Source organism: Macaca fascicularis, chromosome 5, assembly GCF_037993035.2.
Source record: "Macaca fascicularis isolate 582-1 chromosome 5, T2T-MFA8v1.1".
NCBI classification, from domain to species: Eukaryota; Metazoa; Chordata; class Mammalia; order Primates; family Cercopithecidae; genus Macaca; species Macaca fascicularis.
In genome coordinates this window covers 155,341,334-155,367,798 of record NC_088379.1, presented here as the reverse complement: position 1 = coordinate 155,367,798, position 26,465 = coordinate 155,341,334, and the positions used below count along the sequence as shown (strand labels likewise).

Sequence of the window (26,465 nt, the reverse complement as noted above, 5' to 3'; positions counted from 1 at the left end):
AGAAAATAAGGTTTCAGTGGTTTTATAAGGATGGATACTATTTGACTAGCAGAGGAAGTGGTTGGAATGTTAGAAGTCTTTCCATGTAATACTGAAAGCATAAGCAAACATACAAAGATGAGAATACATAAAGTGTACCTAGAGAGCAATGAATGGTATAGTTTGTATGTCTGTATATACTGTATATTTATGTGTGCATGAAGTATATATTTGTAAAGATATAATGGGAAAAAATAAGAATGTTAGTGTGAAGAACGATTTTCTTGTCACTTTGAAGAGTTAGCAGTCAGTTCATTGGGAAACTTTTGAAAGTTTTTGAGCACCTAAGTGATATTAGAGCTGCATCAAAAATTAACTTGGAGGCAGCGTATGTAAGATAAATTTGGGTGGATAGAGACTGGGCAGAAAGTAAAGTTAGGAAGTAATTCTGTGTGTGTGTGTGTTTGTGTGTGTGTAGTAATGAGGGCTTCCATTAGGTATCAGTGGGAATTAAAAAGAAGAAACAAATTCTGTAAGAATTCACAAGGCACCAGCCATTTGATATGCAGCTGAATGAATGTAGGTGATAAATGAGAAGAAAGTATCTGAAAAGACTTCCAGGCTTCTGGCCTGCGTTACTGGGAAAATGGTGGTGCAATTAATGGAAAAAGAAGTCAGAAAATTTCATCTAGGGAAAGATGATGATTTTATTGTGCCAGCAAGACTTTCAAGTTAAGGTATCAGAAAGAGTTTTTGGAAGTATAGGGCAAGGAGGATATTCAGAACTAGGACATTGTTGAATTTCATCTGCATAGAGAGGAAATCACTGAGAGATGTGAGATCAGCAAGGAAGATAATACAGAAAGCAGTGAGATAAGACAGGGAAATTCTTTTGCGTATGAGAAGAAAAAAGAAGGAAAGTTAGTAAAGGACAAAAAGGAATGAGTGATCCTAGAATTTGTAGATATAGTAGGAGAACTGAGGTAAGTCAGATGTCTTGGGAGGCAAGGTAAAAGAGGGAGGAAGGAATTTTCACCTGTGTCAAATGTTACAGAATGGAGAGGGAGACTTCAGAATGAGGATAGAACTTGTCTTTGGGTTTAGTATTTAGAGGCTTCCTTATTACTTCATAGAGGTTCATGTTTAAGGCCAGCAAAAACGGTTGATTATAAGGGCTGAATATTTTGAAATGAAATAGTAACTGTAGATGTAATTACAGATTTTTTTTTTTTTTTTTTGAGACGAAGTTTCTCTCCTCTTCCCCAGGCTGGAGTGCAATGGCACGATCTCAGCTCACTGCAACTTCTGCCTCCCAGGTTCAAGAGGTTCTCCTGCCTCAGCCTTGCAAGTAGCTGGGATTATAGGCTCCTGCCACCCCACCCGGCTAATTTTTGTATGTTTGGTAGAGACGGGGTTTGACCATGTTGGCCAGGCTGGTCTTAAACTCCTGACCTCAGGTTATCTGCCCGCCTTGGCCTTCCAAAGTGCTGGGATTACAGGCATGAGCCACCATGCCCAGCCAATTATGGTTCTTTTAAATGTGTTATTAACAGAGGATGGGTTGGGGCAGAGAGGAAAAATGATGAAAGAGGAGGAGAGAGGAAAAGTAACAATTCAAGTTATGAGGGAAACAGGTTCGAGAGCTCAGGTGAAGCAATTTCTCTTAGCAAAGAAAAGACCCTGTTAGAGAAATGGGAAAGAGTGAGGGGATGTTGCAAAGAATTAGAAGTTGAGGGGCTCACATTGAAAGTTCTAAATTTTATTAGAAGTTTATCTCACAGTCAGCTGAGGAAAAGGCATGAAAAAAATGTCAATGGTTATGTTGAATTTAGTAGAAATTACAGAACTAGTGACTAAGAGAATTTTTAAGTAGTAGTGACAGGAAACTTATGTAACAAGTTTAATGGATGTATTTTGCATGTAGTAAATCAATTAACCCATATTGAATGCACAGTTATGATTATGGAGCAACATTTATGAAATGATCTGTTCTCAAATAGCTTTTATTGTGCCTGCGGTGTCTTTTAAGTATATTCCCTGTACATTTTTTATAAATACAGAATCGATCATTTGCTTTAGATTTTTTAAATGTGCATTAGAGGGTGAAGTTAAGTCTCACTTAAGATTTCTTTTACTTTATTTTCTGTGCCGCATATAGATTCTCATGATATCATGATGCATTTCCCAAATGGCCATCAGTTCATATTTAATAACTGTGTATTGAGTTTAACTTAATTAAAAGTCTAATTACACTGAGCAGGTACATACGCTTCATTTTTTAGGTACAATAAAAAATTATTTCTGATTATTTAAATAGATGGGACAAGATGATTTTACTGTTTACCAACATTTAAATCAGAAGGAGAAGGAAATGGGGGAGCAAAAGGGAATCATACATTTTTTTTTCTGCTGCTATGTTTTGTTATTTTTTGTGGAGAAATTAAAATTATTGATAGAAATATGTAGTGACATTAATGACCTATGAATTAAAAATGTCATTGTTTTAATGTTTTATAAGACTGTTTCGGGTCAGCCAAAAATGAACTCTGGTACCCTAATAGGCCTCAAGCCTAAGATGAATAGAGTAAAATAAAAAGTTAAAAACATCAGACCATAAAAAAGGCTTAGATACCAAGAGTATATGCAGAGAACTACTTTAATATTCAGGTATGTATTGATATGACATCAGTACATATTTGAGAAAGAAAAAGGAATGGAAATGATAGAATATATAATAAGAAAGGAATTCAAACAATATTAATATACTTGTCTCTCTTATATTTTTGCCATAAAAGTCTGTTCATGTTAAATCTAACTAAAAATAGGCATAGACTAGTAAATAGGAGCTGGGATTCAAACACCAGCATTTTGATTCCAGAAACAATGATCTCATCCACTATGCTACCTAAAAGGTAATATCCAAGGTAATATCCTAAAAAGGTAATATCCAAAAATCTGCTGTACGTATGTAGAAGGACTACCTCCTCTTTTGCTGTAATTTGTATTTTTAATAAATCTAAATAGGTCATTGAATGTCATTAGAAAGAGGTATAGAGGAGCATATAGCCGCATTTGGGCATGTAAGGAAGCAACATTGATAATACTGCACATTATTTTCAGAGGATTATAGGATTTGAAAACTACCACAGAAATTTCAGAGTTATTTAGTGCAATGCCGTCATTTTACAGATGACCGGTGAATGTCCACCAGGGTTAAGTCATTTAAACTTGATTGCTTAGTTGGTTGGTTGATTATTAATGGCAGAGAAAGGATTCTTGTTTTGAAAAACTGTGAGAATTACAAATAGCTTTTTAAAGTCTTAAAAAAGAGTATTTTATTTGGGGCAGGCTTTCAAGTGATAAAAAAATGTCGAATGTAGTTTAAAAGAACACAAACTTAGGACCAGAAAATCTGAATTTGAATATGGTTTGACCATTACTAGTTGTGTGATTTGGGGCAAGTTACCTAACCTTTTGTGACTCAATTTTTTCATCTGTGAAATGGAGATGATATAATTTCGTAGGATTGTTGTGAGGATTAAATGAGATAAAGTATGGATACTGAGAATGATATCTGGCAATCAAAAATTGTTAATCTTATTTTTATGAAATTATATTACTGAATCGGTTTATTTCATTTTTAAAATTATAAATTACAAGTAACTTTTTTCCCTATCAGGCCGGAGTTATAATGACTTAAATCAGTATCCAGTGTTTCCTTGGGTCATCACTAATTATGAATCAGAAGAACTGGATCTTACCTTGCCCACCAACTTCAGAGATTTGTCCAAGGTAATTTCTCAGTAATCATCTGAAATATAATTGTCTGGCATATAAAAATAAATTGGATTGATTTCAGTTATTTTACTTAACTTAAAAATTTTTTTCAAATATGTACCTTTAATATAATTATCTCTTAAATATATTTTCAGTATTTTCAATTGGAAAAATTTAATGTGCATGATAAACACTACTTCTCTTTTGTGATGTTAGCACTGATATTCAGTGCATGGATTCATTAATTTAGTAAGCATTGCAAATTTGTAGTATTTAAAATATCACTTTTATTTCACTTATTTATGGGACTCATTCTATAAGGAGGCATTTCCTCTCTTCTACTACTAGGGTATCCAGTGGTACATTGCAGAGAAAAGACAGGATAGAAGTTTAATTCTTACTCTTTTCTGTTAATTTACATAACAGTTTTCAAAATATTGAGTTGATTCCTAGCATTCTGCAGTGGTACCCAACTGACTATTAAAAAATTATCTTTATGAACTCATAGATTTAAATGCATTTGATGTTTCAATCCATTGCAGTTATTTACTGATATTCAGTTGTTCTTTCTTTGACCACTGGGAGCTTCTTGAAGTTATTTCTGTGACATTTTGACACATGTTTACAGTCTTTGATAACTTTCATGATCTCTGGTATGGTAAGGCACTCTAGTCTTAACCCTTACATTTTCTGGCCCGGTATAGGATCTTCTATTTCTTTGAGGAGCCCGGGTGGGACCTCTTCTAGTGGGAATTAATATCTGGAGATCACAGTTTTGTCTATTCTGCTTATTGCTACTGAATTTGTCATTATTTCTATCCCTTTTTTAGAGAGTGCTAGGAAAAAATTTAGGATGAATTACATGGGTTCAAACTGATTCCTCCAATTTATATTCAGAGTTGTATTTCCTTTAATATCTGAGTACAAAGTCTCTACCCTCATTTAGGTTAGCAGAACATCCAGTCTTTTTCCTACAGCTTCTTTCCTTAGTAATTTCTAGGAACAGCTAACAAATGTTTATGTCTTCTACTTCTTTGGCCTGGAGACTCTTTGTTGCTTCTTCCCTGTCTGTACCCTGACCCAGTATTAGTCCTTCATTCCTGTAGGTCACTCTTACATTCTCACAACACCAGATTTCTTGCTATTAGTACTAACTTTTTTCCAGGGTATACACAGTTCTTTCCCTTAACTCTTCTAAATCCGTCTTAGGCCACAGGTGTTTATATAAAGTTCCACTGAATACCCAATCATAGCAGAAATACAGGGCTCTCAGTGATTCACAGTCTCAGTCAGAGGATCATTGCCCAGTGTCTGCAGATCCCAGCATGAGAAGTGCAAGTTCACTCAACATATCCAGTGTCCATTACTTAGAGCCCAGGGACTCTAAGAGTGTGTTCTTTTATTTACTCATTCCAGGAAGATGTTCAGGAGCAATTCCTACTCTCTGTCCACAGGATAGGATCTTCTTCACACAGTCCAGACAATCACAATAGTTACCAGTGATATCAAAATGAAGGTTAACATTTTCTTCATGCCAAACAGTAGTGTTTAGGATCTAGCCATTGTCTGTTTTATTACCACATCTTCTGTCTCTGTCCCCATCTTTGCTGTGTCATCTGATCTTGTAATGCCTCATGTTTACCTCTTGTTCTTTTGCTCTTATTCTTCTCTTTATCTAGAGATTTGAACTCCCAGGGTACTTTCCATATACTTGTTATCATACATTTCATAATTTATTATAATTTTAACATTTTTTTCTCTGTGCTCCCTATCAGGCAAAATCATTGAATACAAAGATTTTGTTTTGTTAATTTCTGTATCTCTTGTGTCTAGTATAGTGCTTAGAGCTAAGAAATTGTACCAGTTGCTATATCTACTTATTGAACTCTAAAAGGGAGTTTTAATTTTCAGAGGAAAGCCTTATTTGTGGATCACTTGTCTAATAAGGGATTAATATCAAGAATATATAGAGACTCCTAAAACTCAACAACATTCAAAAACGGGTGAAGAACCCGATAGACATTTCTCCAAAGAGGATATACAAGTGGCCAATGAGATAAAATGAACATCACTAATTATCAGGAAATGTAAATCAAAATCACAGTAAGATACCACTTCATAACCATTAGGAAGATTGTTAATGAAAACAAACCCAGAAAATCACAAGTATTGACACGGATTTAGAAAATTGGAACCCTTGTGCATGCTGGTACGAATGTATGATAGTGCAACTTATATGTCAAATGGTATGGTAGTTTCTCAAAAACTTAAAAAGAATTGAAAGTAGGGATAAGAACAGATAATTTTACACCCATGTTCATATTTGTAGCAGCGTGACACATGACAGCCAAGAAATAGAAACAACCCAGATGTCCATCAACAGAAAAATGGATAAACAAAACATGACATATACATACAATGTAATATTATTCAGCCTTAAAAAGGAAGGAAGCTCTGACATATGCTACAACATGAATAGCCCTTGAGGATGTTATGCTAAGTGACATAAGCCAGTCAGAAAAGGGCAAATACTGTATGATTCCATTCATATGAGGTACTTAGAGTAGTGAAATTTATAGAGATAAAAAGTAGAATACTGGTTGCCAGGGCCTAGGGTGAGGGAGAGAATGAGGAGTTAGTGTTTAATATAATAGGTATAGAGTTTTAGGATTGCAAGTTGAAAAAAGTTCTCAAGATGGATAGCGGTGATGATTGTTCAACAATGTGAATGTATTTAATACTGTTGAACTGTACATTTAAAAATGGTAAATTTTATGTTATATGTATTTTGCCTCCATTAATAAAAGAGAAACCAGCAAGAAAAAAAAAAAGTTAGCAAACTAGAAACAGTTAGAGCTTTGAAAAAGTGCCTGTGTGTTTTTGTTCTTGCTTCTCTGTGATCACTTTGAGAATATGCCTAAACATTTCCAAGTTAACCTGCTGGTAGGATGTGACTGACACACAGAGGACACTTGAGCTGTGGCAGCTTAGGCCATCCTTAACAAGGTAGTCCTCAGCTGACCTGCCATCTGACCACAAACGTATGAAGGAGTCCAACTAAGAGCAACAAAGCCTGGCCCAGATCGGCAGAATTTCCCAGTTGACCCATTGACCATGAGGAATAATAAATGGTTGGTTTAAAAAAATTAAAAAGAAAAGGAAGGCCTTACACATTGATATCATATTTGTTCTAAGACCCCATAGAATTATGGACTCTGTAGAGCTCTGTAGTCTAATAAATGAGGACTGTATTAGTTTGACTTGTGTAATGAGCCATGCAGTAGGTCAATAATAAAAACTGGGCAGCTCTTTAATCCTCAGGCTATTATACCCTACTCTGTCTCCACAGTTTGAATTTTGTGTTTGCAAAAGTAAAAATACCATTTTTGGGGAGTGAATTTGTTAGAATATAAAATGTGCTTCACAAAATGAATGACATATATATGAATACGTGTTCTAGAGTCCTAGAAATATTGCCTTCTGTTTCAGGGCTGAATCCATCAGTTTGGACTTATATTTAAGCACACAGCTTATTCAGATGTTTTTTGTGCTTTAGATGAGTTTTTAGAAATCTCTTTAAGATGTGATGAGTAATAAGATGGACTGTGGGCTGGACTCATGATTCTGTCTTGATGAAATAGTAGCTAATGGTGACAAGTGGGAGATTGTTTTTTGTTTTATTTTGTTTTGTTTTTGAGGATATGTTTTTCTCTTCCTCCATCTTTGTACCTGAACAAAAGTTCTCATAACTCTTTTACCTCCTCCTAACACCATCGTTTTTTACCAACTGCCTCCATTCTGTGCCCCTCATCTTTGTTTCTATTCTACTAAAAATGTTAAATGACCAGAAGGAAGCCTCCAGAACAATTTTATTATGTAGGCTGTATGATTTTTATTATGAGTATTTATTGAAATTTTATCAGAAAAATGCTATTGCAGATTAGTGGCCAGCTAAACAGAATCCTTTATTAAAATCTATTTTTATTTGTATATTATAGCTGTACCTAAGGAACTTGTCAAATACTTTTGTTGGGTGGGTAAAATGTTATTTTAACTCATGCCTTTTCTTCAGGATATGAGAAATAAGGTTACCTTATGCCCCACTAGATGATCAATAGTACTTTTGCTTTTTTATTTTGTTACATTAAAAGTAAAAAGGTGAGGGGCTGCAAGACAAAACTGTTGCTTTCATTAACCTCTATCCAGATATGTCCACATCCACTAAACAAAGACATAAGAAATATCATTTGTGTAATTTTGTGACTTCAATTGTAATGGCATCCATTTTTATATTTTTAGAGATTTTGTGAAATATTTGCCCTTTTGGCTGAGGAAGGAATAGTTATAAAAAGTGCTTTCAACAAGAACCGAAGGGCACACAATTGGATAGTGAACAGTAGCGTAATTAGTAGGTCTGGGAAGAAGTGTGGAGCTCTAACATTCTACCACCTGTCTTACAACTAATAATCTCCTTTCCTGTAAACCAGTGGTAGTGTGAATGCTGCAAAAGTCATTCAGGTTCATGAGAATGGAATTCTACTAGTACTAATTGCTTTCATTAAATATTGATGAAATAAGTGAGTTTGGAATCAACTGCATTTAGTGAAATAATCAAGCACATCAGATATTTGAAAATTGTACTTTGCACATATAAAATAGTTGTGATTGTTTACTTGCTAAAAGTATCTCATTCCTTGTAGTATTAAGGCTTGCCAAAATGTTTACAGTGTGATTCAATTTTCAAATATTTATTTATTTATTTATTTATTTATTTTTTTTTTTTTGAGACGGAGTCTTGCTCTGTCACCCAGGCTGGAGTGCAGTGGCCGGATCTCAGCTCACTGCAAGCTCCGCCTCCCGGGTTTACGCCATTCTCCTGCCTCAGCCTCCCGAGTAGCTGGGACTACAGGCGCCCGCCACCTCGCCCGGCTATTTTTTTGTATTTTTTAGTAGAGACGGGGTTTCACTGTGTTAGCCGGGATCGTCTCTCGATCTCCTGACCTCGTGATCCGCCCGTCTCGGCCTCCCAAAGTGCTGGGATTACAGGCTTGAGCCACCGCGCCCGGCCTCAAATATTTATTTATGCACACATTTTCAAAAATCTCATATATAAATGAACTCTATCAGTACAAATAATGATTATAATATAATTGTATTAAAATTTGTCCCATAGTATACATTTTGTAAACATTACTGTTTGTTTAAATAAACTTGTGAAATCTTAGAAAACATTGTATGCATAGCTTAATGTAGAATACAAACAGATCTTATCTCCATTCTTAAGTGGATAATATAGCCTGCCTGGCTTTAAAATGTGTTGAATTATTTATGCATATTTATATCTATTTAATTTCCCCAAAGCTGTTTTTCAGAGGACTTTTAGTAGCTTCCATACAAAGCTACAATTTTGTTTGGTAATGTCTTCCATGTTGCACTGGGAATTTTCTTTCTGAAGTTGAATTAATGTAATCAGCATCCTTTCTTCTGTATTATTTTTCTGATCTTCTTTGTAGAAAAAAAATGGCTGAATGGAGCAATGTAAAAAATGTCTTTTTTAATGTATAAGCTTTTATTCCATGTACAATATCTCTTTATAATCATTCCAAATTAGTATTTTAAGTACATTGAGAAGATCAGATCTATTTTATTCTGAAAGACTGATGAAAATTAAATCTCTTCTTGTATTGAAAAAGTCCTCATTTAGCATAAAATGGTTTAATTTATTCTTTCAAAGCTGAAAAAGGTAGGAATCAATTTTGAGGTTTGATTCCCTCTACTTTCCCAGTTATTTCATCAGTAGTCTGAAATTCTGACTGATGAGAAGACAGATCTAACCATGCATAGAATTTGGAGTGACATTAATCCATATTTTATAAACATACATTGATTTTATATTTTGACAACCTCCTTGGAAGAGATAAGATTCAACGTTTTCTTTTTGACATTTCTTTATAAGAAATTATAATCAGTGCAGGAATATATTTACAAAATGTCGTACCATAAAAATAAATTATGATGGCTGAGTTTTTCAGTACCAGGACTTCCTTTGTAGATTAGGATGATTTCCTTTGTACCTGTGATTTATTATCTTTTCTTTACTTTGGAAAGTGATTGTGTAAAACAAATTTTCTGAGAGAAGGAAACCAAGACAATCTGAGGCAATCATTTTCTTCTAGTTGATCAGTGTAGTTAGTTTAGAATATATAGTATGTATTTGTACAGTAATCTGGGTACCTTTTCAAAAAACCAGTGTGTTCTTGGATTGAAATGCAATTGATAACTGTTCCACTTGCCAATGAAAACCCAATTTTCTTGGCTATGAAATTCACAAGACAGGAGTATCCCACTTTATTATCATTATTATTGTTAACTAATATTTATTGAGCACTTACTATGTGCCAGGCTTTTGTCTAAGTGGTTTGTGTATGGTAATTCCTTTAACTGTCACAAAATCCCCTTAAGTAGGTAACATCATTATTGTTTTTACAGAGGCAGAAACTAATGCACCAATGGGTCAAGTTGCACATAGGTAGACTCAGAATCTGAACACTAAGTTTTCAATCTGTAGCTCACAACTGCATTTTTAAAAAATAAATGGGATACCGTAGCATAACATAAAAGAGAAAACATCACTGTGCTTATTGTATAAATCTTCTGCTCAGTTTGTTTGAGTGTGTATACATGTGTGTTTTTTAAAATAACATATTTCTTAATGTGAGTTTTGGCCCAGAAAGTTTGAGAAACTCTGTAATATGCTAATACTGCCTTCCACTTTTGGCATCAGTTGCTGGGTCTATTTTAATGTTATTTATGAAGTTACCTTTCACTTCTGGTGCTGAAGTACCTAGTACATACAAGCAACATGCTATTGCTTGTAAACGGAAAGCTTTTCTTCTTTTCAAATTGCGCTACTCTTATTGTCTTTAGCCCAGGTTATGCTCCAGGCTTTTTTGATTAAACCCATTTTACAAAAACTGAATATTTGGTTAAAACTAGAGGATCCTCAGTGTTACTGCTTATGCATTTGTTCATTCATTTATTGGTTGTTAATTGAGTACTGTAATATGCCATGGACTGCTAGTTTCTGAAGATCTGAAAGAATAAAATGAAGCCATTACTATGCTAGTAAAAGAATAAGCTGAAGATTAGGGAGAAACAGGAATGGTCAAGGTAAAGCAAATATTTATTTTTTATTAATTACAACTCACATTTCTAAAATGAAGAAAAATAGACAGTTTGAGGAACAAGGTAAAGAAAAATCCGGTTTTCATCTTTAGATTGTAACCACAGAGTGAGCTGTTATTTTGGTCCATAGTGCAGAAACAGGAAAATAAAAAGTAGAAAAAAGTGAACCTGCACCATGATCTCCTGATTCCTGTCTTGCAACGTAGGAATCAGAGGAAAATCGACTAAAACGGAATTTTAAATTTTTGCCTAAGCTATAAGAAATCATGTTTGTTTTGTTTTGTTTTTAAACCTATGTTACAATGCTAGACTATTCACACTCTGTTAACCTAGCAGTTTACATTGCCCTAGTTTGAATCCAAATATTTCTAAAAGAGTAAATACTGACAAAACCGAAGAGAACTGAGTGACAGAACAATAGTGAATTTATTACTCATTGCTGAGTTGCTCCTGTTTGTGCTGAGTATATGTTTCTGTTTCTCTCTCTCCCTTTCAGGAAAAGTAAGTGATTATTTTTTTCTCTCCTTCATTTATCTCCTACCATTTGAATGTGTATTTTTATTTGTGAGATATTTCTCTCTAACACACACATTTAATATACAACATACATCTTGACCTGGAATTGACTACCGACATTTAACTGTTGTTGATCAGACAGCACTTCTTTATCTCTTTAAGTTTTAAGTGCTGTTTCTGATGAATGCCAGTCCTTTTAGTCTGCTCTGTAACAGATACACCAGGAATCAATATACCATCTAGATGTCACAGAGGGAAAAGAACACTCTTGGGGGTGGGGGGAATATTGTTTAAACTTGTTAGGTGTTATGGCTTTTACTTCGTTTTTCTATTTATTGGGCTTCAGTGAAGCCAAAGGAATTCAAGCTTACAAAAAGAAACACATCTTATGATACTACAACAGTAAATAACAGATCTTAAATTGTTTAAATAAAATATAAATGCAAAGAAAGAAACTAAAAATTACCCCATACTTGATTATGTTTTGGATATGTTTTATTGGCTGACATAATATGTTAAAAATATTTTAATCTTGGCATCAAACATGGATGCTGTTGTATGCCACATTGATTTTAGAGATTATGATATAAATTACATTGTCTGGCCTTGGAAAGTTTGCAGTCTAATAAGCATAAGAATGATATGGGAGAAGTTCCCAATGTAATTGTAGGATTGTGAGGGAAGCCCTAATAGGTGCTTTCCACTATGACAAGCATTTTACATATGCTGTTTCCTTTAATTCCCTCAATAACCCTGTAAGGAATGTGTTATTATCTTTATTTTAGAGATAAGGAAACTAAGATTTAGTGAGGTTAAAGAATTCTGGCAGGTCACACATTTTCCAAGTGGTGAGCTCAGGATTTGATCTCAGATCTGTGTATCAGTAAACTGGTAGACTTTAGGTATAATCTGAAAGAACATTTTAAATTGAATACTTGCTTTATATCTGTTTCATTCCAAAATCCAACTACTTTTCCCTCTGTATTGTCAAAAAGTAAGAGATTGACTCTTTTGGAGAAATTGTACTAGACGCATTTCTGATATGAGAACACCAAGCACACCAGAAGGAGGGTTTAAGGTAGAGGATGGAAAACAGGAGGATTTTAACTGAAAGCTTTAAGTACTAAGTCATGAGAGCCCCTAGACCCTTTCTGCTGTCATGCTATTAGAACTGTGGCAGCTAAGTTTATACCATTCTCACCCCATAAGACAGAAGATTGTATTACTCTTTGGACATATTCACTGGCTCAAAAGAAAACACCTAAAAAAATAAAACATTTAGGGATCCTACTTAGAGCCCACTTGATTTCCTTACAGTGAAGTCTACCAGTTCACATCACTACTTATGCTCTATATGCTTCAATCAGCTCTTCAGTGTCTCATTCTTAAAAATGGAGGGGCAGCCAAGTATTAGCAAACATTTAAAGACAGCCTCTAATGTGAAAGATGACAAAGACCAAAGTAAATAGAAAATCAAAACAAAACCAGAAGAAACAGAGGCAGTTTATGAAGAAGAAGTGTTTTTTTTTTTTTTAAAAAAAAAGAAAAGAACTAGAATAAATATTCTCAGATAAAAGAAAACTATTGCATTAATAGAACAAGAAAATTATGCTATGGAAAGTGAATAATCATAAAATAAGAAAGAACAGTATAAAAATTAATAGAAGAGTTGTAAGGTAAGTGCAGATATATCTTCTAAAAGGAATATCAACATGATGTGGAGAAAACAGCCTGGAAAGATAAAATTAGACCAGAGCAGGGAATCTTTGGATTTAGATAGAGTTGTATATTACTGTTACCATTTATAAGTAGAGGCACCTTTAGCAGATTACTTAATTTTGAGGATCCTATGTAGCAAACTATGTAGCTATTTAATTTATAAAACCCTGAAGAAAATTTTTCATGGATACACTGACCTTTTTAAATTGAATTATTACTTGTTCAATGTGGCATGTTAGTTTAAAATATGTCTGTGCAACTCTTTACGTAGAATTTAATACTAAGTTCAGGAAAGTGGAAGCGTATATATTTAAGGAATATACATGTATATAGATGTTAGAAGGCATTTACAGGATTTGTTGAAGTTTTGTTTTTAAAATAGAATTAGTCTATTTATTTTGTGTGACTGTGTTTCTAAATTTACATCTTTTAAGCATTAGTACTCTGTATAGCAGACTTGGTTTTCTGTAGAAGTTATTTTCTAATAGAAGTTTTTGAATGACTCTAACAGACGTTAATTCTACACTTAATTCAAGCAGCCTCCAATGACATTATTTTTTAACATTAGTCAGAAAATGATAAACCGAAGCAACTGAAATGGATTGTGGTTAATATTACTGTCAGGGTGATGAATAATCCTGACATATACCAGCAACACACTGCCAGTCAGTAATCCTCCTCAAAGTTAAGTATTTATTCTCTGATCATGCTAAGTTACTGTGATGTGGAGTGACTATTTAGTATTATTTATAAATGAATTGTTTTATTTGCATAGCATTATTAGTTTTATCCCATAGTGCTTTGTATTCGTTTGGTGCTGGGTGTACAAACTGAGGTAGGTTTAGAATAGGGAATATCTACTGTGAATTTACATAGAAACTATTTCCAAAACACCTAGGAAACTTTTTTTAAGTTTAATTAGTAGCAGTAACTATCCTCCTGATTTTAGGCATGGCTATTTTTTTTTTTTATTATAGAAAGTAAATTTAGTAGAATATTTAAAAAGCAGGTATGCATTTATAGCTTTTAAAATATACTTGCATGTGTCAACTTCTGATTCTTATCTTGCCTACGATTTTAAAAGTTACTTTGTGTGTGAATATGTACTATGGTTTTTTACAGTGGATAATGTAATAAATATATTTTATTCTTATGTTCAAATTCCTGTCCAATTCTTTATTCTCCAAGTTCTATTCAATGTGTTTGTTCAAATAATTGTTGAGTATTTGTTGGGCGTCTTTTTTCTACACTATTCTGAGGACTCTTCCAGAAACAAAAGTGAATTAAATTGTTCGTACTTTTAAAGACCTTTATAATTGCATGCATGTTATATTTAAAACGTTTATACAAGACTAATCAGAAAACATTTTTCTGTAGCTTAATTTTTAGATGGTCTTACTTTCAGAAAAGGAATTTTTTAAAAAGTGTGAATCCAAAATTTATCATTTGAAGCAAGTTTTTGGAAGTGGAAAGAAGTAAATTCTGCAAACAAAATCATGTTATTGTGGGCTCTATATAAAAATTAGAATAGACAAATAGTTTTTTTTAGTGTAAGAGGGAAAGAAAATCAGTAGTTTTACTGGGATATACATCCCGTTGAACTGCATTAACTTATTTATTTTAAAAAGAAAAGATTTTACAAATCCACATACCTACAGTGAACTCATTTTTGAGAAAGAGGCCAAGAAAGTACACTGAGGAAAAGACAGTCTCTTCAATAAATAGTGCTGGGAAAAGTGGTTCTTCATATGCAGAAGAATGAAACTAGAACCCTATCTCTAACCATATACAAAATCAAATCAAAATGAATTAAAGACTTGAATCTAAGAACTCTAACTGTGAAACAAGAAAACATTGGGGAAACTCTCCAAGACATTGGTCTGCACAAAAATTTCTCGAGTAGTACCCCATAAGCACAGGCAACGAAAGCAAAAATGGGCAAATGGGATCACATCAAATTAAAAAACCTTCTGCACAGCAAAGGAAACAATCAAAAAGTGAAGAGACAAGCCACAGAACAGGAGAAAATATTTGCAAACCACTCATATGATGAGGGATTAATAACCAGAATATGTAAGGAGCTCAAATGGGTCTATAGGAAAGCATCTCATAATCCAGTTTTTTAAATGGGCACAAGATTTGAATAGACATTTCTCAAAAGAAGTCATACAAATGGCATGCAGGCATACGAAAAGGCACTCAACATCACTGATCATCAGAGAAATGCAAATCAAAACTGCAATGAAGTATCATCTCATTCCAATTAAAATGGCTTATGTCCAAAAGACAAGCAATACCAAATGCTGGTGAGCTTGTGAAGAAAAGAGAACTCTTGTACACTGTTGGTAGGAACATAAATTAGTACAACCATTGTGGAGAACAATTTTGAAGCTTCTCAAAAAACTAAAAGTAGAGCTGCCATATGATCCAACAATTCCACTTCTAGATATATACTGTGGAGAAAGGAAATCAGTGTATCAAAGAGGTATCTACACTCCCAGGTTTGTTGGCAGCACCGTTCACAATAACCAAGATTGGGAAGCAACCTAAGTATCCATCAACAGATGAATGAATAAAGAAAATATGGTACTTATACACAATGGAGTACTATTCAGCCATAAAAATAATGAGATCCTGTCATTTGCAACAACATGGATAGAACTGGAGGTCATTATGCTAAGTGAAATAAACCATGCACAGAAAGACAAACATCACATGTTCTCATTTATTTGTGGGCATCGAAAAATCAAAACCATTGAACTAGTGGAGATAGAGAGTAGAAGGATGGTTTCCAGAGGCTGGGAAGGGTGGTGGGGGATGGGGTATAGGTAGGAATGATTAATGGGTACCAAAAAAATTAGCAAGATAGAATAAGACCTAATATTTGATAGCACAACAGGGTGACTATAGTCAAAAATAATATAATTGTACAGTTTAAAATAACTAAAAGTATAATTTATTTGTAACACAAGGGATAAATGCTTGAAGGGATAGACACCTGATTTTACATGGGATTATTATGCATTGCTCGCCTATATCAAAACATCTTGGGTACCCCATAAATATATACGCAAACTACCTATAAAAATTAAAATTAAAAATTAAAAAACACCAAACATCAAAAAAATTAAGAATAATAAATAAAAGTTTTTGGATGGAACTGGAAGCCATTATCCTAAGTGAAGTAACTCAGGAATGGAAAACCAAATACCACATGTTATTACTTGTAAGCTGGAGCTAAGCTATGGGTATGCAAAGGCATACACAGTGGTATAATGGACATTGGAGACTTATAAGGGAGAAGGCTAGGGGGAAGGTGAGGGATGAAAAATCACCTATGGTACACTCTTTGGGTGACAAGTATACTAAAAGCCCAGACTTCACTACTATATAACTCATGCACATAACCAAAAGCTACTTGTACCCCCTAAAGCTATTGAAATTTTAAAAATTTTAAAAAAGAAAAATAAAAGTTTTGATTAGGCCAGTAAATTGGGAAAGTTATAGATCTAGTGTGACCTATCTCAGTAAATTATTTTAATATCTGAGTGTTACCTGTCTGAAATATAGACAAGGTAATTAATAGTCATTAGTAACATTAATAACTGTTCAAATCATCCTACAATCCTATTGTTTAATTGTTTTAAAAACTTGAGATATTGCCCTCTTTCGGGCATCTTTTTAGAATTCTGTCCCAGGTTCTGACTTGTTCAACAGTTTCACTAATATAACAAATTGACCATATAGCTTACCATACACAAATTAAAATACAAATTTTGGAGGCCAGGCGTGGTGGCTCACACCTGTAATCCCAGCACTTTGGGAGGCCGAGGGGGGTGGATCACGAGGTCAGGAGATCAAGACCATCCTGGCCAACATGGTGAAACCCTGTCTCTTACTAAAAATACAGAAATTAGCCGGATGTGGTGGTGCGTGCCTGTAATCCCAGCTACTCGAGAGGCCGAGGCAGAAGAATAGCTTGAACCAGGGAGTTGGAGGTTGCGGTGAACAGAGATCGCGCTCTACCTTCCAGTCTGGGTGACAGAGCGAGACTCCGTCTCAAAAAAAGAAAAAAAAAAAACTTTTAAATCATTTTGATTGAAACATTCACATGAAATATTCAAGTGAAATATGAAGGACTAATATGAATTCTTACATTTAGGGTTGAATTTTTCGTACAGAAAAAGGTAGAAAAGAGATTGAAGATGAGTCAGTGTTCAATGGATAACACTTGCTGGTGTCTTACTGGTAGAAAGAAAGATGAAGATGTGCCCGTTGTTCCCAACCTGTGAGCTCTGGTCACTTGAGGGGACTGTGGGTTTGTTGCAAGAGGTCTGTGAATAGACAGTGTACGTGTATATATATTAGAGACTATCTTACAGGACAAAGTTGGAAGCTGCTGATTTAGATTATGTAATTGACTATCTATTTATTTTGACCCAATGGTGTTAATGGCTTTTCTAAAAACAACTTGGACTAAACAGAATTATTACTACTCTTCTGTATTGTGGCTGCTAATGCTACTTATTTTTTGTCTAGAATGTATTATAGGTTCATGGTAAGAGTTAAGGTTCTTTTTTTGTGTGTAGAATTCCAATTAATCTAACACCATTTGTTGGAAAGACTTTTTCTCTGGAGATGTCCTGGCATCTTTGTTGGAAATCAATTGGCCATATATGTGTAGGTCTATTTCTAGACTTTCTGTTCTGCACAATCAATCAGTATATCCTTATACCAGTACCACAGTCTTGAGTACTGTGGTTTTACAGTAAATCATGTAATAAAGTCTTGTGAACCCTCCAGCTTTATTCTTCTTTTAAAACATTGTTTGACTGTCCTAGCCTTTTTTCTTCTTGAGAATGTACCTGTTAATTTATAATTTTTAAAAAGCCTTCTAGATTTTTTATTAGGATTGAATTGAATCTGTAGAACATTTGGGGTAAAAATAATGTACTAACAATATTGAATGTTCCAGTTCATTAATATAGTGTCTTTTCCATTTATTTAGTCTTTCTTTAGTTTCTCTCAAATGTTCCATAGCTTTTAGCATACAATTCTTACACATATCTTGTTAATTTAACCTTCAAAAACTCATGTTTTTAATCCTGTTATAAAATGTTTAATTCCAATTATTTGTTGCTAGTATGTAGAAATACAGCTGAATTTTGTAAATTGGCCTTGTCTTCTGCATCCTTGCTAAACTCTATTATTATTACTAGCAGCCTTTTTGTAGACTTTTTGGGACTTTCTATATAAATGGCATTGTGAAATGAAGACTTACTGCGCTATATAATGTTAACAAATATTGAGAGTGCCTTGTCTTTAGTGTTAGGGGAAAAGCATTCAGTCTTTCGCCATTAAGTATAATATTAGCTACAGGCTTTTCTGTAGATGCTTCTATTAGGTTAAGTTCCCTTGTCTTTTTTTTTTTTGAGACAGAGTCTCGCTCTGTCGCCCAGGCTGGAGTGCAGTGGCGCAATCTTGGCTCACTGCAACCTCCACCTCCCGGGTTCAAGCGATTCTCCTGCCTCAGCCTCCTGAGTAGCTGGGACTACAGATGCCTGCCACCACAGATGACTAATTTTTGTATTTTCAGTAGAGACGGGGTTTCACCATGCTGGCCAGGATGGTCTCCATCTCTTGAACTTGTGATCCACCTGCCTCAGCCTCCCAAAGAAGTACCCTTCTATAACTAGTTTGTTGAGAGTCTTCATCATAATTGGGTATTGAATTTTATCAAATTCCTTTTCTGAAGATGATTGCATTTTCTTTTTTAGTTGGTTAATATAGTGAATTACACTGGCTGATTGTGTAGTGTTTCCTTCCTGTGATAAACCAGATTGTGATGTATTATCCTTTTAATAAATGGCTGGAACACATTTGCAAATATTTTCTTAAGAACTTTTGCGCCGGGCGCGGTGGCTCACGCCTGTAATCCCAGCACTTTGGGAGGCCGAGGCGGGCGGATCACAAGGTCAGGAGATCGAGACCATCCTGGCCAACACGGTGAAACCCCGTCTCTACTAAAAATACAAAAAAATTAGCCGGGCGCGATGGCGGGCGCCTGTAGTCCCAGCTACTCAGGAGGCTGAGGCAGGAGAATGGCGGGATCCCGGGAGGCGGAGCTTGCAGTGAGCGGAGATCGCGCCATTGCACTCCAGCCTGGGCGACAGAGCGAGACTCCGTTTCAAAAAAAAAAAAAAAAAAAAAACTTTTGCATATGTGTTCCCGAAGGATATTGGCCTGTAATGTTGTTGAGTTTTGGCATCAAGGTAATGCTTACATGACAAAATGAATTTTGAAGTTGTTTCTTCCTCTTCTGTTTCCTAGAAAAGATGATATACAATCATTATTTTACCCTTAAGTGTTTGGTAGAACTCATGAGTGAAGCCATTTAGGCCAAGAGTTTTGTTTCTGGGAAGGTTTTTTTGTAAAACTTTGAATTCAGTTTCCTTAACAGATAAAGGGCTATTCAGGTTATCTTTTTGTGAATGAGTTTTGGTAGTTTTCATCTTTCACAAAATTTGTTTATTTCATCTCAGTTGTCCCTTCCTTCATTCTTGATGCTGGCATTTATTTCTTTTTCTCCCTCTGGACCAGTCAAGCTGGAGATTTTATTTATTTTTCTATTACTTTTTCTGTTTCCATTACTTTTTCTGTTTCTGTGATCTTTGGTTTCCATACTGTATTTTTTCTATATGATTTAGATTTAATTTATCTTCCTTTTTAGTATCTTAAGGTGGAAACGTTAAACTATTTAAGGACTTTTTTTAATGTAAGCATTTAGCGCTACAAATTTTTCTTAAAGCACTAATTTAGCTGGGTCCAACACATTTTTATATATTGTTTTTATTTTGAGCCCATTTAAATATTTTCTTGTTTCTCTTGTAAATTTCTTTTTCACCCATGGATTATTTAGAAGTATGTTGTTTAGTTACCACCTATTTGGGGATTTGTCAGGTGTCTTTCTTGTGTTTATTTCTAGTTTAATTCCATTGCGGTTGAGGAACATACTCTGTATGATTTCAGTTCTTTTCAGTTAGTGAGAATTTGTTCAATGGCTCAGAATATGGTCTACCTTGATTAATGCTCCATGTGCATTTGGAAAGAGTGCATATTCTTCTTTAGTTAAGTATAGTTTTGTAAATATCAATTAGGTCAAATTGGTTGACGATGTCGTTGCTGATGTCTTCTATATTCTTATTAATTTCTACTTGTTCTGTTGAATCCTGAAAGAAGACTGTTGAAGTCTCCAAGTATAAGTTAGATTTGTCTGTATTTTCGTTCAGTTCTGTTAGTTTTTCTGTTTGTTTTGTTGTGTTTTTGAGGCAGAGTCTTGTCCTGTCGCTCAGGCTGGAATGCAATGTGCCATCTTGGCTCATTGCAACCTCCGCCTCCTGTTTTCAAGCAATTCTCATGCCTCAGCCTCCCAAGTAGCTAGGATTACAGGCATGTGCCACCATACCCAGCTAATTGTATTTTCAGTAGAGACAGGGTTTCGCCATGTTGGCCAGGCTGGTCTCGAACTCCTGGCCTCAAGTGGTTTGTCTGCCTTGGCCTCCCAAAATGCTAGGATTACAGGTGTAAGCCAACCCACCTCACCAAAGTTCTGCTAGTTTTTATTTTATGTATTTTCCACATTTATTTTTGGGTACATGATGTGGGTTGAATTTTGTTTCCAAAAAGATGTGTTAAAGTCCTAACCTCCTGGTATCTATGAATGTGACCTTATTCATAAATAGGGTCTTTGAAGATGTAATCAAGTTAAGATGAGGTCATTAGGGTGGGCCCAAATCCAATATGACTGGTGTTCTTGTATGAAAACATATAAAGACAGACATACAGGGGGAGAACACTATATGTTGATGGAAGCAGATATTAGAGTTGTGATGCTGCAAGCCAAGGAACAACTGGGCCTACCGGAACCTGGAACAGGCAAGAAAGATTCTCCTTTAGAGGCTTCAAAGAGAGCATGAACCTGCAAACAACTTGATTTCAGAATTCTAGCCTCCAGAAATGTGAGACAATAAGTTTATATTGTTTTAAGCCACCTAGTTTGTGATGTTTTGTTATACGAGCCCTAGGAAACTAATACAGTGCATACACTCTTCAAATTGTTATGTTTTCTTGATAAAATAATTCATTTTTCCTTATGCAATGTCCTTCTTTATATTTAGTAATATTTCATGTTCTGAAATCTACTTTTTCTGATGTTAATATCCCATGAGGGCATTATTTTGATTATTACTTGCAGCATTTTTTTTCTATTATTTTAAGAAGCCTGTCTATGGCTTTATATTTAACTTTTTTATTATGGACAACATATAATAGAACCTTGCTTTCATGCCCAATCTGACAATCTCTGCATTTTAATTGGGGTGTTGAGATCATTTACATTTAATGTAATTTTTTATATGGTTGGCTTAAATCTACCTTCTTGCTGTTTTTTTTTTATTCTACACATCAGTTCTTTGTACTTTGTCTCCCTTTATGTGCTTCTTTTAGATTAGTTTTATGATTGTATTTTATCTGAGATAGGAGAACAGTATAGGCTGGGATATAAATAAGATTTTATGCCCAGGGAAATATATGTTTCTTTTTATGTCACGTAGTTAGTGTGGGGAGTTCAGTCAATCTGGTCAATAGATGAGCTTAGTTAGGTTTGTTATTGTTATTATTACCCTAAAATACAGTGCAAACTTCAAATTCTCTGTAAGAATTTGGCCTGGGTGGTGGATGTCTTTTCTCACTCTTCTTGCTCTACTCTCTAGCTGACCCTCTATGCCTGTGCCACAGAGACATTTTTCTATGTACTTTTCTGGGTTTTTTTTCCAGAATTAGATTGCTGTTGTTGGTAACTCAGTTCCAGGCTTGTTGGGGGGTAGATAGGGTAGTTCCTCAGTTCTCCTGGTTCATCCTCATTCTTAAGTAGATCCCATTTAAATGGTCGTCAGGGATGGACTTTCTCAGTGTTCTTGCGTCTACCCTTCATGGCATCCACAGGAAAGAATTTCCTATCCTTCTCCTAGTAGTAGCAGACCTCTTCTTTGCATCAGTGCAGGACATGTCTTCCTGAAAGGGCTTTTGCTTTTACCCTACTCCAGAAGCAGCGGATCTTTGCCTGGGTCCTAGGGGTGGTACACAGGGTAGTAGATTAGTTTTGCTACTATCCCTCTTCCTGTAGTAGATTAGTTTTGCTCCCACTCTTTCCCCATGTGCAAGTTGATACTTGCTTAGTCCCTGGGATGAGAGTTTGGTGTTCCTCTCCCATCAGCTTAAGGATTTTGATTCCTATAAGAGAAAGATTAGGGGAATGAGATTGTGTTTTGTTGCCATTCCCAGTAACTGTAAATCATATCCTGTGTGCCTGTGTCACCTAGAGAGCCCCTCCCTGGTTTTCTACCTTGCCTCAGTCATATTCTCTCTCATGAGCCACCTATAGAGGCCCATGGAAAAGAGCTTAGAAGTGCATGCAAACTCCCTTGTGTTTCTAAGTTGATCTGTTCACCCAACATTGGTATTTAGAATTCTTTATAAATAATTTTAGCAGATTCTTCTTTCCTGCCTTTTTTTAAATTTTTTTTATTTATTTTATTTTTTTAGACACAGTTTCACTCTTGTCGCTCAGACTGGAGTGCAAGGGCATGATCTTGGCTCACTGCAACCTCTGCCCTCTGGGTTCAAGCAATTCTCCTGCCTCAGCCTCCCGAGTAGCTGGTATTACAGGTGCCCTCCACCATGCCTGGCTAATTTTTGTATTTTTAGTAGAGATGGGATTTCACCATGTTGGCCAGGCTGGTCTCAAACTCCTGACCTCTGGTGATCCACCCGCCTCGGCCTCCTAAAGTGCTGGGATTACAGGCATGAGATACCATGCCTGGCCTTCTTCTTACCTACTTTTATGTTGACTACCTCTTCCTCCCATGTTTTGCCAAAATTATAGCAGTTTGTAATAGGCCTGAAACTTTTTGGAATTTACTTCATTTAGTTGTCTTTTACCTCAGCATTCTGATTAGTACAAAAGTGGTTATCATCTTATAGTCTTTTTATTGTTGTTAAAATGAGAGCAACATTCCTTGATACTTGCTACATTTTTATATGAAAGTAGAACTGCGTTATTCTTTGTGGTACTGAAATTGCCACGACTTTGTCCAGTGAGGTCTCTTTAAGAAGGATATTATGTCCCTTAGATACAATCCCATTAATATTTGACAATTCCTTTGCCTTCTGATACAACAAGTTGTCTGTCCCAGGCTGTTTTGTATATTTTCTGCCCCAGAATTAGAATCCACGATTTCTTTAAGGACCTCTGGTTCCTTTTAATAGGAAATAGTCAACTTTGATAGCTTTTTAAATATGAAATTACCCATTTTGGATACATGGTTAATGGACTTCTTAGGCTTTTCTTTCTATGAATTGTCTAGTGCATTCTTTGACATCCACATGTTGTTAAATCACTTTTTTAAAGGAGCTTCTTAAATTATGTCAAATTTGAATGTTTTAAAAAAGGTGCTCCATTTGGGAAAAGGAGTGTGGATGGTGGAACCATAGTTTTGCCATCTATTACCAGAATGAGGTAGTTTATAAAACTTTATATTCTATTTTATAAGTGATTGTAATCTCAATATTGATCTCAAAATTTGAAGAAATACTCTATATTTACCTTATGAATTAATTTCATTTCCTCTTGATGTGGTATCTTGAGTTTCTCCAGAGAAACAGAACCAATAGGAGATATCTATATATCTGTATCCAAAAAGAGATTTATTATGAGAAATTGGCTGATGTGATTAGGGAGGCTGAGAAGTCCCACAGTCTGCCATCTGCAGGCTGGAGACCCTGGAAAGCTGGTTGTGTAATTCATTGCAGGTCTAAAGGCCTGAGAACCAGGGGAGCTGATGGTGTAAATCCCAGACTGACAGCAGGAAAAGATGAGATGAGCTGTCTCTGCTTCAGCAGTGAGATAGGAAAAAACAGGCAAATTCCTCCTTTCTCTGCATTTTGTTCCATTCAGATCCTCAATAGATTGGATGATGCCCACCCACACTGGAGAAGGAAATCTATACTGAGGCCACCAGTTTAAAGGCTAATCTCACCTGGAAACATCCTCATAGACATACCAAGAAATAATGCTTAATCTGTGCACCCTGTGCCCCAGTCAAGTTGACACATAAAATTATTTCATATGATTTTTGTTACATGAGGTTATTTTTTTTCCAGTTGATAGTAACTTGTAAATTGAACAGAGGATTTTTTGTTATATTTTTATGCTTACATTTTATTTCTTTTTGTCTTAAATTGTAGAGGCAGCCCAAAACCTGTCCAGCTATTGCAGGTGCAGTGGTTTGTAAATCCGAGCTTCACTGGCTTGTTTCTAGTCCCTCATAAGTATTGATTATCACTGTACTACAATTAAATGACTAAATTTAATCCCCCACTCCACCAAGTAGATCAGATATATAGTTGTAGAGGGAAAAGTACAATAAAATTTTCATTTTAAAAAGGGTAAAATGTAAGTTCTCTATGTTGATGACTATCCCAACATATCCTCTTGCACAAGGAAATAAGGTAAATTTTAGATAGCACTTTCGAATCTCATCGGCCTTTATTTTTTGACTGATTTCTCCAGCAATGGAGCAAGGTTTTTGGTCAGCAATCTGGCTGCTCCAGTTTTATTCAACTAGTGGATTTTGCTTACCTTGAGAGTGGCACTGGGAAGGAATGTACAGGGCTGGACTATTTTAGCAGGGTCTGCTTTTTGATATAAGGGCTTCATTTTGGGGATCGTCTTAGAGGTTGAATATCACTGACCTTCCTTGCCGGGACTGGGCTTTTTCTAGGAATACAACTGCAATGTAACTGCCTGTCAGGCCTCACATTGCTAATAATCAACTCCAAAAGTGTTATCAACATTTGCCAGCTCTTATGTATGACCCATGGCTATTCTTAAGTCATGAGAATTATTAGAGTCTCTTCTGTTGCACTTATGGAATCATTAGAGATTATCTTGTTAAATTGATTCCAGTTGCCCTGTTTCTTCTGAAAGCTACCACATAGGCTCGTTTACATTTGCCAAACAATATTTTATCTCCTTGTTTGATATTTGAAGTCCACTATAGTTTTAAAATGCCTTACAACTCAGATGCCTGCCTGTCTCTGTGTTCTTTAACATAATTTTTAAAATCAATCTCTCTTCATCCATTTCCCCCCTACGCTTCCTGGCCTCAGATAACCACCAGTCTAACTCTTCATCTTTATGAGATCCACTTTTGTTTAGCTCCAAAATATGAGTGAGAATATGTGATATTTATCTTTCTGTGCTTAGCTTATTTCACTTAACATAATGCCTCTAGTTCCATCCATACCTTATATATTGACATCTTTAACTTATCCTACTTTATGTCTAATTTTTGTATTAAGATTTAGTATTTTTCCAGCCGTAGGTGGTGGCTCATGGCTGTAATCCCGGCACTTTGGAAGGCTGAGGAGGGAGTATTGCTTGAGGCCAGGAGTTCAAGGCCAGCCTGGGTCTACAAAAAACTAAAAGAATTATGTTGGTGTGGTAGCATGTGCCTGTAGTCCTAGCTGCTCAGGAGGCTGAGGCAGAAGAATCGTTTGAGCCTAGGAGTTCGAGGCTGCAGTGAGCTATGGCTGCATCACTGCATGCGAGCCTGGGTAACAGAGTGAGAGCCTGTCTCTAAATAAATAAACATATTTTTTAAAAGATTTACTACTTTCCCAAAAAGCAGTTTATTAGTCTAAAACAGAATAAAATAACTATTTTTACTAATCTTTATGGATTTGGACTCCTCCTTGCTTTCTATAATCATGATATTTTATTGTACTTCACATGCATATCATTGAAATATTTAGTGCCATTAGCCCAGGCTTAAGCTAAACAGTAAGCACACAGTTTTTCCCAACTCAGTGTTGAACATACACACACACACACACACACACACACACAGAGAAAGAGAGAGAGAGTTAGTTTCTGAAATTAGAACTAGTTTTATTATATTCCGATGACTTTCCAAGCAAATAGAAAATGAGTTTCAAAAGCTGAATGTTTCTCAGGTAGTTCCCAATTTTGTTTTATGTTTCTGGTTTATAGAAGCTAGCAGAACATTAATATGTGTACTACTAATGACCTGTCTTAAAAGCATATAGATTTATTTGATTTTAATGGCCTTAACTGGTTTGTTAAGTGGGCAGGTGAATATATCTGCAAATGCATAGATTTTGTTATATCAGCATTCTTTATCATTTTCATAATAACTTAAAACATTTTT

The 26,465-nt window shown here is 35.2% G+C and overlaps 1 protein-coding gene across 7 annotated transcripts in view; it reads left to right on the top strand.

The window, feature by feature from the left end:
* LRBA (LPS responsive beige-like anchor protein) overlaps positions 1 to 26,465 on the top strand; it is a 768,738-nt gene that overhangs the window by 563,960 nt on the left and 178,313 nt on the right. For all 7 annotated transcript variants that reach the window (XR_012435154.1, XR_010586615.2, XM_015450901.3 and 4 more), the window contains one exon: positions 3,659 to 3,771. Coding sequence is in view for 5 of the 7 variants with exons in the window: in XM_015450901.3 (XP_015306387.2) it covers positions 3,659 to 3,771 (113 nt within the window). In the remaining 2 variants the exon portion in view is untranslated. The remainder of the gene's footprint in view (positions 1 to 3,658; positions 3,772 to 26,465) is intronic.